The sequence below is a fragment of the Monopterus albus genome, unplaced genomic scaffold (genome assembly GCF_001952655.1).
Source record: "Monopterus albus unplaced genomic scaffold, M_albus_1.0 scaffold438.1, whole genome shotgun sequence".
NCBI classification, from domain to species: Eukaryota; Metazoa; Chordata; class Actinopteri; order Synbranchiformes; family Synbranchidae; genus Monopterus; species Monopterus albus.
In genome coordinates, this window is record NW_018128318.1 from 190,221 (window position 1) to 201,728 (window position 11,508).

General features: G+C 38.5%; 1 protein-coding gene across 1 annotated transcript in view; it reads right to left on the reverse strand.

Moving 5' to 3' along the window:
- Positions 1–10,107, reverse strand: part of sptbn4a (spectrin, beta, non-erythrocytic 4a) — a 40,518-nt gene extending 30,411 nt beyond the window's left edge. The window contains exons 1-2 of the mRNA XM_020587079.1: positions 9,456–10,107; positions 9,090–9,244 (exon numbers count right to left, since the gene is read on the reverse strand). Of these exons, the coding sequence (XP_020442735.1) occupies positions 9,090–9,212 (123 nt within the window). The 5' untranslated portion in view covers positions 9,213–9,244; positions 9,456–10,107. The remainder of the gene's footprint in view (positions 1–9,089; positions 9,245–9,455) is intronic.
- Positions 10,108–11,508: the final 1,401 nt, after the last annotated feature.

The following is an 11,508-nucleotide window of genomic DNA, read 5'->3' on the forward strand; positions in this document are numbered from 1 at the left end:
GATGCACAGTCTACTACTTACCGTATGTACAATTTCTGTTCCTCTTCAGTACCATCCAACTCGACCAGTCCAGGAGTGAGTCCCAGTGTCCGCAGCCCGGTCCTCTTCTCATCATCTCCACCACTGACTGTGTTCCCATCCGAAGCTCGACACCCGGTCCCAGTGTTACTCGTCTGTTCATTTCTTGGTCACTTGTTGTACACTGTAAATAAACTTGCACTGCTTGCATCGAAGTCAGCCACCTAGGTCCGTCAATTTTTGTGACTCGCTCACTTCCGTGTTCGAGCCACCCTAACAGTAGGAAAATCATTGACGAAATTATAAAATGAATTGTAGATTTTGAAAAAACAAAACCAGCATTAAAATGAAATTAGTGACAAGTAGTAACCCAAGCCTGAAACACAGCAGCTTATTCATCTGTGCCACAGTTAGAACATTTTTATCCAGTGAGAAATTATCTTTTGCTTCAGCACTTATCATTAAAGCAATATAAAATAATTACCAATGACAGACAAGGAGACACGACATCAACAGACAACATGAACAAAATAGATATCAATATAGAAAGAAACAAGCAGAAAGCTAAGATTTTGTTGGAGTTCCACTGTTGTCCAGACACTGTTATAACACATCAAAGAGCTTTGTCTCAACTATTAATATATTGATAAGAGAACACTGGGAGGTAAACTTAGTGTTTATGAAGAAATCTAGAACCCATTCAATCTTTAAGGTACTATGATGTTTGAATGTAAAACTAAAGGTACAGTTGGGACAGAGGCCTGTTTACGACTGTGTTACATCACCTTTCCTTTTAATTACACTCTTCAATCTTTTGGGAACTGAGGATACTAGTTGTTGCAGTTTTCCAAGTGGATACAAGACTTTGGCTGCCCATCAGTCCATGGTCACCGATGTCTGATTCTCCTCTTCATGGCGCGCCATGCGTTTTCAATAGGAGACAGACCTGGACTGCAGACAGGCCAGTCATGCACACATACTATGTGTCTATGAAGCCACGCTATTATAACATGTGCAGGATAAGCACTGTCCTGCTCAAATGTCCGAGGACTTTCCAGGACAAGATGTTGCCTTGATGGCAGAATAGAGTATGTCTCTCTAAAGCCCCAAATTATGCCTCCGTGTTGATTGTACCTTCACACATATGTGAGTCACCCATGCTGTGGGCACTGATGTACCCCCACACCATCACAGATGGCTGGTGCACCTTTCGCTGATAAGTCTGGATGGTCTTTTTTCATCTTTGGCACAAATGACCTGGCCATTTTTCCTGAAAACAAGCTGAAACGTGGACTCGTCTGACCACAGAACACGTCTCCACTGTCTTTTGGTCCATCTGAGATGAGCTTGGGTCCAGAGGACTTGGCGTGTTTCTGCACAAAACTGTTATATAGCTTCCTCCTCGCTTAATAGTTTCAGGTTGCATTTCTGGATGCAGCAGCAAACTGTATTAAGTGACTACAGTTGCATTAAGAAATAATCTCTTTGATCATGGTAAAATGACAATTCTGTCACAAAGTCTGGCACAAAGTGATGAGCCATGGCCCATCCTTAATTGCAAAGACTGAGCCTTTTATACCCAAACATGATATCCTCACCTGTTCTCAACTAACCTGCTAATTGGAATTTTCCAGAATCATGTTAGGGGAATACTCTAGAAGCTTTTCAGCCATTTTTAGCTTTTGTCCAAGCCTTTTTGGTGTGTTTTGCAGGCATCAACTTAGAAATTTGTTAATATTTACAAATTGCAATTAAGTTGGTCAGTAAAAACATTGAAAACCTTATCCTTGTACTTTTGTCAGTTAAATAAAAGGTTGAGGGAATTAGGAAATCACAAATTTTAGTTTTAATTGCATTATAGAAAATGTCCCAACTTTTCTGGAAATGGGGTTTGTATACATTTGTAATTGTCATATGTTATTTCAGTTTTATTGACAATCATCTTTTAAATTATTTAAAACACATTATTTCAGTATATGTATGAACAGTAAAATAACTTGAGAGACATCTGTTAAAAACTACAATGCGCAGAAATTTTAGGAAAATATTTAGTCATTAAAAAAATTTAACTACATCAATGTGAAATCTAATTTTGGTTTCTTGATATACTGTATTAATGATATAGAGGCTCTAATATTGGCTTTAATGCTCCTATTTAGTAGAAAACCAGTATAATCATAATGAATACCTGGAGGTAAGTTATTTAATACTTTTGCACTGTAATGATTTTATTGTTGCAATTAATTAAACGTATGGGTCAGTATTCAGATGGTGTATTTCTCTCCTCTCCTGCTTTTGGTATCACATTGAAAATTGCTTGGTACATTGTTTGTGGGGAGAACCTGGTTCTTCTATGCATTATTCACAACATGTAAACGTAACAGACTATGTGGTCAGAATTTAAAGAGAATTTAAAGTAAAATTCTACCAGCAGTTCATCCATACCTGATGCTTTCTTTGGAGAAAAGCTACCAATTGCATGTTTAATTTCTGATATTGTTATTTCCTTTTTAACCCCAGTTTTTGTTATGCTGATATTTTAGCTTACTGGGTCTTAAAATGTCATTGGAATAAAATTGTCCAAGTTTAAAAAAGATTTATATAGGCTTTATAACATTATACAAACTGCTGAGTAATTAATTCACAGGGCTTTATTTTCCTGCCTGTGCAATTTCTGCATCATTCCATTAGCAATCGTTATGCACTTTTCCCCAGATGCATGTCTACTTTTTTGCACACTGGTGTGTTTGGTATTTTTCTGCCATGAATGAATGCACCATATTAAAATGAACCCTAAATCCACAGCTGATGTGATGGAATTCACTGTAAGCAATTTATTGTGTATCATGATATACGTGTGTTAATTTAGAAGGATTATTTTTAAATAAAAGAAATACTAGTCATGTATCCTATTAATCCTATTATGCAGCAGGTAAAGTCAGTCCGACCTCACTGTGCGCTGTTATCACTGTTAAGTTACAGTTTCATCAAATGAACAAGTTTCACACAGATATACTTTTGTTATGACTGTGGGGACATATGTTGCATCTGTTTTTGCATTTTATGATGGTTTGATCATCTTTGCAAGCAACTTTTATTTATTTAGCCCTTATTTAACCAAGAAGTGAAAATGCAGTATTTCTTTTGCAAGAGAGACCTGGCCAAATTGGCAACATAAAGGAGAGTCACATAACAACATACAGTGCATCATACATAGTCACACAATACACACTAAAGTATTAACTATGAAATATATAAAAACAAAACCTTAAATCATTTCAAACTGTTATATTTAGATTCCTCCTGAGGTTTTTCTCGAATATGATATTTAAATGCCTTATATAGGAGTAATGTGGTGGGCCACAATCAGTTTCACAATAAATGTAGGGATTACAATATAATTTTACTGTATTATTTTAAAAACAGTGAAACATCTGTAAAGCTACACAAAAAGCCTTGTGAATTTCACACGCTGAATGCAGATGGGAGTAAATTCCACTATTTAATTGCTGCTGGTTACAGAAACAGAGACTTTCTTTCTTCACTGCACAAAAGCCAGTCAGTAATATTAGCCACCGAGTGAATATTTATGAGCATCTACAATATACATCTACAAAAAATTGTTTTATTAACACACTTTAGGAAGGGAGTGCATAAGAGAACAATCTTCCCTCATTTATTTCTGCCTCTCTTCCACAAGGTATCGCGTTAATAGTCAGAAGTTTCAACAGCGATGCTACCAGATGTCACTAGACAAGTTATATGTGCTTTAGTTTGGTCACAGCTTGATTGTTGTTTTGTGATTTGGTCAAGAAGGCTGGCTGTGGCTCAGGAGACAGAGCGGGTCCTCTCCTAACTGGAAGGTTGGTGATTCAATTCCCGACTTCTCCAGTCCACACGTCGAAGTGTCCTTGAGCAAGACACTGAACCCCCTAGTTGCCCCTGGTGATATCACCAGTGTGTGAATGTGTGAGTGCAAATCTGTGAAAGGGCAAATAGTGTGAAAGTGCTTTGAGTGTGCTGCAGTGCATAGAAAAGCTCTATACAGGTATAAGACCATTCAAGTGCTTCATAAAGAAACGGCAGGCTATTCAGAATAAAGCTAAATTCTGGGCTTTGCAGTATTCATACAGATAAAATGTAAAAACTATGCATGTCAGCCCGGGCATGTTAACAGTGACAGAGATGCACCTATACTATAAGTTTAACTAGAAACAAACTTTGTTGAATTTAACTAGAATGGTTATTTTTTTCTAATCTGTTCAACACAATTATGAAACAAGATTTACATCAGACATTTATGGTGCCTGAAGTGAAATCCAATATTATAAAAAAATCAGTAGAGTAGAGAGCCATTGTCAGGGGGATGTCAAGAAAATGGTAAAGGCCAGTTTAAATAGTTGTTAAAACAATATTTTTTTTAGCTTAGGGGAATTTAAATTTTAATTGCATGTATGGACCTAGTGGCAACTGATGCACGTAGACGCAAAAAAGGAAAAAAGTATGTGAAATTTGTTCTTATAACTTTTTCTTGGAATTGGGATGTATGTGAAAATAGGACAGATAAAGCTGTGCATGCACTATGTACATTATGGATATGTTACTATGGAAAGGAGTTTTTAAATGAACTTTGAATCTGTTATAAATTGCAAAAGACATTGTGTTTGTTTTTGTAATATTTAGCTTAATGTCATGTTAAAGCTTAGTTCTCTTCTGTACGAACTGATGTTAAATGTGTGGTTAATTGTTTTTTATGGATTTTACTGACAATTATGAAAATATAGAATACTGCCAGCTGAGTGGACATTGATAAATGTGCTGAATTTTTTTTAGAGAGGTGAAGCCATCATCCCTTGCTAGTTTAATTTACTGAAGTGTTCTCAATCACATACAGTGGTGAAGATAAAGAGGAAAAGATGCTTTACTCAAAAGGAAAAGCAAATAAATAGAAAAACAGGCATCAGGCAATCAGACCAAGGTAACCACTAATATAGAGTGCATATTTAAATATGTATGTCTGTTCATTAGTCTGACACTGATGTGATCCAGTAGGGCAGGCGTGTATACAAAGCCTTGACCCCCGAGCCTATGGTGAGCCCTGGCACAAGGTCAACTGCCTCTCACTGTAACAGAGAAGCATTTACAGATCCTCCACATACACCAAGTCAGCCTAGAGCTGCGCGCCTGGCTTCATGTGCTGAGTAAGTACTGAGAGAGAACAGAGGAAAGAGGCCGAGGCGGGAACCCTTCCAAAAGGACGCAGAGTTCTCTGATCACCGCAGGACGCAGCGTCATCTTTTCTCTATCTGTCTCTCAGGTAATGACAGAGATTAAGTGATGCTAGCAAGATATGAGGATATCTGTATTGTAACTGTCTGTGCGGGGTCTGCACACAGAAACATTACGGAATCATGCCAGACAGCAGAAGAGAGACAGCCTCTCTGGAGCAGCCATCTTCTGCATCTTCTGTGTCGATTCTTTAGGCTTATTTCTCTGGTATTTTTTCTTAAAAGGTTATATAAATATGCTGATGATTCAGAAAAAACAGTATCCTCTTTCAGTCCATTTTCATTTCAAGCTCAGGTGTCATTCTAGGAAGAGGACCTCTGTCCATGGCTTTCTGATAGGCAGCAGACCATTAACTGTGTTCTTTTAAAATTGGGAACTTAAAAATATTGAACTTTTAACATTCACATTAGAGTCAGCTATGGGTTACACAATGTCCCTGTGGCCTAGTTGTAGCATACGCATCACCAATCACACCACAGGACCTCTGCTGCATGTTGTACCATCTCCCCTTCCACATCCTTCCTGTCTGTATGTCTGCAATATCGCTGTAAGATATCCAGTAAAGACCAAATACCAACAAAAACAAATAAGTGAAAATAAAAGAACTAGCTCATGGGTCACACTGCACTTAGACATGCTCAGCCATGCCTTTGTTATTACCAAACCACTGACCATCTGGGATAGGTAAAAACATGTTGCCATTTGTCTTAAAACAAAATCAATGTTCTGTTCACTGTAGCAACTACAGTGTAGCTGCCAAATGAAATTACTCTAAAAATAAATATTTAATTTCATGAAGAAAGGCTCATGATGGTGAAAGGATTTTAAATATACAGGTGTGATACATTCCTTTTAATTTTAATTTATTGAATGTATGTCATCTGTGTGTGTTATTGTGCTGTTTTATTTTTTGCACTGATCTTATTTATTATGCTTTAGTTATTTATTGTAATTTTATTCTGCCATGTAAACTATTTTGGTCAACTGGATGTTTTTAAAGTGCTATATAAATAAATTTGATTTGATGTGAAATATGGTTAGAAAACCACGTGCACTGTGCAAATACTCACATATGTGCACCAAGTGTCCTCAACTACAGTAAAACATGTTGCGTTTTACTATTTGAAGCCAACTCTTAACTGATAATCTATTGAGGCATTTTTATTTTATTTTACCATTGTTGGAGAAAATGAGATACACTCAGATGTTGGCAACAGCTCAAGTTTGATTTTTATACATAAAAATGCAATAATATTACTAATATCACTTTACTTCTATTTATAATAACCTTCAATGCAATTTGTTTACCAGTCAACATCAAACTGAACATATTGCTTTCAAGAGTGGAGAACCACACTAGTATACATACATACTGTATATGTTGCATCACAAATCACAAGCCACTTATTGAGGACTCACTGTTTGGGTTGTATACTGTTATAGACTATATGTTTATCTGGCACAGTTTAACAAACAACACTCCAAGTAACAATTTCCATTCATGATTAATCTGCCAACTATTTTTTCGATTACATGATAAATTGTTTGCTCTATAAAATGTAAGAAGTCAGTGATAAATGTCCATCACAATCGCATGAAGCCTGAGTTCCAGCTTCATATTGTTTTTATCCGGCTATCGGTCAAAAACCTAAAGATATTCAGAAAGATGAGCAGCAAACACTTACGTTTGAAAAACTGGAACAAGGGGATGCCTGAATCTTAGCTTTTAACATTAGTTAGTTCAAGTAATAAAATGAGTAAAGCTTCTTTTAAGCTATATATGTTACCTGTATTTTGAGCTTACGGTAACTTACAGTGAAACAGTGAAAAAATTGAAATATGGAGTCCAAACCTGTATCTGTTGAACAACATTAAATCTTTTACAGTTCCACAGAGAAGTTCTGTCCTTGTAAAAGTAGCATCTCAGGGATTTCTACCATTAATAAAAAGACTACAGTGGACTGTTCAACTGGCAGGGTTTGAATAAACATGATATCCTGCACTACTAAGTCACAAGATGTAACAGTGATGAGAACACAAATGAATATGGCTACACAAATTCTGTGACTAAACCTGGGAACTGTATATAAAACATCCCCCACTAAAAGCACAAACCCATCTGCACACACCGAGTGGTATGCAGCACAGTCCTATCACAAGTCTTTCAGTTCTTTTGCATCGTGACTGAACAAAACTGAGTTTCTGCTCAATCAGTGGGAGGGTCTAGACTACAACATGGTGAACGACAAAATATTTTTCACACATGGACATCCAAGATGGCTCATTAGGTAATATACAGTAGCAGGGCTCGTCTTCAAGGGCCATGGTAATAATTAGTTACACTGCTATCTTATTAATATTTCATAATACTGTATATACTAGAAAAGCTAAACTATGCAGTCTAATGAATCAGTGCAATCTTAATGTACTCAAACTAATTAAAACTAAAAAATGTTAAAAACCTCTCATGAAATTATCAGAGGTGTAAATACATTTTAGCAAGGCTGAGGATAAAGGCTGATAAATGTCATCAATGCTGAAATTAAACTACAGGCTAATACTACAGAAACAGATCACATCAAGATCACTGTGTTTAGGAAGCATAGCCACCAAGTAAAAATAATCAAACACACTTTACACAATAAGTCATCATGCAGTGATTTTTCCTGGGTGAAGCTTTCGACCAGTAACATGACAGAAAATGAGTGATGATTTATAATGATTAAGATATGTAGAAAAAGGAAGTGTAAGATGCCAGCTGCAAAACCGTTTCTGCCTGACATTTTGCTCATGTCAATATGATGCTTGGAGGCTGAACTCTAAAGAGCACTTCCTGGTTTAACCACATCGCGTTGTTTTCCCGAGGTCCTGTCACATCATTGCACATTTAGAGTGCATACATACATACAGTGAGCAGTTCTGTGTAAATAGTTTCAGAGCTTACTTATCAAAACACCAAAGGATGTTGCAGATACATTTTAATTTTATGTTATAAGCAAAAATGATGGTTTATGTAAACTTTACTTGACCAAGTGCTAAATTCACTTCCATCTTGTGTTCTCTACATGTCCTCATCAGCAGCAGCTTGACATGTGACTGAGCTGAAAATCACATTTTTCTGGAGAACCACAGTAATATATTTAATGCAGTGTTCCATTTCCGAAACGAAGTTTCACTGACTAATTTACACCTCAAAAGCTCACCTGAGCATCACTAAGGCAGAGAGCATGGAGAACATTCTCTGTGGATGGGATGTTGCTCCGTCAGGGTAGCAAAGCATGATGGGAATGTGGAGCAAAAAACCAAACCTGAATGTTTTTTATGAATTGACCTGACCTCATATTAGCTGTGTATTTCTAACAGATACCATTTGCAAATAAAGGAATGTGCATTTCCTGTATGTTAGACATTCACTGCCGCAATTCTACATGTCCTCAGTGTGATTCACTGTAACCTCCACACCTGAGCAGGGAAATTCAAATAGACTGTTCTCAATGCAAAAAGACCAAATAACCACAGGGATTACACCACCTGTGAACCTGAAAACACCACAGTCTCTACAGTGATATAACCCTGAGAGTGTAATTCAGGATGTCCCCAAACCAGGGGATGAAATATAGTAAGTAATGACATCTCTCCTCTTACATCTATCCCATTTTACTGGCACCACACCCTCCATCAACACCGTTTCTTACTCATGTGTTCTCTTTGGCATGGTACCCTCGCCCCAGCTCACCTGTTCTGCCCATCTATCTGTCTATTCTCTTGTCACCTCCACTCACCTGTTCTATCTTGGCCAGCCATTCTTTATTGCGGGCCAGTTCTGCCATAAAGGCCTGGTGCTTCAGCCACTTCCTGTGTAGTTTTTGAGCCTCGTCCCGCGCTGTGTCTCGGGCCATAAGCATCTTCTCTTCCACCCGCTGTCCCAATCGCTCAGCTAGGAGAGATAAAAATAGCTACCATCAGGAGCCCAACACTCGAGCCAGCTCTTCTTCCCTCCTTTCCCACAGGATGTCCTGCCTGCCTCCCCTACACAAGAGCCACCCGCTCTGCTCTGCAGGAGCCTGGGTTCCTGTGCTGTCACCACCCACCCAAACCTTCACCAGACACCCTGTTCTCTTCTGGAGAAATAAAATCAAGATAAGCACCTCAGCAGCAGTGGTAGCAATGGAAGCACTCAAGCCCGTCCTTTGGGTCGCCACTGGGTCCTCATGCCCTACCCCTTCACTGGGTCTTGTGGTCCTGATGCTGCAGTGCCTGCTAGCCAGTCTCAGAAAAGGCTAAAACAACCAGTGAAATAGAGGAAATGCGCCAATGACAACACTGGTAGAAAATGACACACACATCCAAGATTCCTTGCAGGTTGTGGGCTATCTTCTAAATCCAAATGTCGATTAGAATCCAGCCGTCACCGGTGGTGGAGGTGTAGCATATCCACAGAAGAATCTTTCACCCAGGGCAAAACCTGACCATCCACCACTCACCAGTCCCGGTCGATTTGTAGTCCTGTTTAACGATGCTGTAGACAGGAGGAGGAGGAAGAGTTGGAGTGGGAGGAGCAGGGTGAATTGGATGCAGAGACAGTGCAGAGGAGGCCGGATAACATAAGCTATCTGCTCTTGAAATACATTGTTCCATCCACTGAAAACATGCACCCTCTGGCTGGTGTGAGATAGTATGCTATTTTCTCTCCTGTGTTCCCCTTCCTTGTGTCCCTGAACAGCTCAGCCACGGTTGGTGCATGCTGCTGCAGTCCTTGCCTCTCAACTACGCTCCTATTTGTGTATATGTGTGCTTGTGTGAGTGTGCAATCACAATCAGCACTGCAGTGCTGGAGAAGAGAGAGAGAGAGAGAGAGAGAGAAAGCAAGAAGGAGGGGAGTGAAGGGGGAAATGGCAAGAAGAGAGGCTAGAGGGAGACAGGGAGAGCAAATAGAGAAAGAGTGAGTGCCGGAGTAAAAAAGAAGGGGAGAGCAAGTCAAAAGAGGAAGAAGATCATGTTGGTGGGGGGCTAGTGAAACAGAGAAAGAAAAAGAGCCTGCGTCATCCCTCAGTGTCACAAGGGACGTTTCTCTGCACTAGGAATGACTGCACTTGGAGCAGAATTTGGAAGGAGGGTGAGGGATCTTTTTAAAACAGCTGACTGGAATCACTATTCACTCAGCCTCTTTAAGGGGACCTGTATGTGATTGTCTTGCTGCAAATATGTAGTTTGGGCACCGAGGGTGCAGATAAACAAGACCATTTTAAGTTAACAAAACAATTGGTTTTGAGTTCTAATTTTTTTCTTTTGCTACAGCAGCAAAAGTAGTTTGTATTTATACTGTTTTTTTTAATATTAATTTTTATCAAACTGGTTCATCCAGAGGGGATTCATGTTTTCAGTTGAAAACTATCCCACCAAGTTTGTTGTTCATGCTTTGTGTGTATACGAGAATTTAATAGACTTTCTACATTTTCTTGAACCAACAAATCAATTTTTGGTTTATATTTGAAACCGGAACATTACTATACATTGTGTCAGTGTAACTGTTATTTCTTACTGGAGGAATAGGACCCAATGTGCAGAACACACAAGCCAGGGAAACTTTCAAAGAAAATTTTAATAATCAACACAGCACAAGAAACTAAAAGAAAAGATACACGGGCTCAACCTCAGTGACAGAACAAAGAACGCCAAAGTTTATCTAAACAGTTTGGTCACGGAGCGAGGTAAAAGAACTAAAACCAAACCAGACAAAATAACCAAGGATTTACTGACAGATAAATCCCAAAACACAAAGGAACAAACCCAAAGAAGCCATGACAGGAAACCAGTTGTAGTGTCTGACAGACGTGAGTAAAGACACCGGGTATATTCCGAACAGTCTATTTAATTGAACACTTTTACACAGCAGCAGTACAACACTTGTGTGTTCAGTAACGCCATCTTGGAACTCCTCTTCGCACATCTTTTATTAACACTTGTACAGCGGCCTCTCTGGCGGTACACTATAGAAGTAAGTATCAGGACACAACATATCCTCTCTCTGTAAACTAAATTCTCCCATGAGTACGAAGTAACAGTAACAATATTCCTTCTGTAATAAAGTAAGTAGTAGTTAGAATAACAACGGCAATAGCATGCATTAACCACATATAACAGTATCAAAATAACAACTGTATCCAAATGTACATAAGGATAATTTTCTTTCTATTCTTT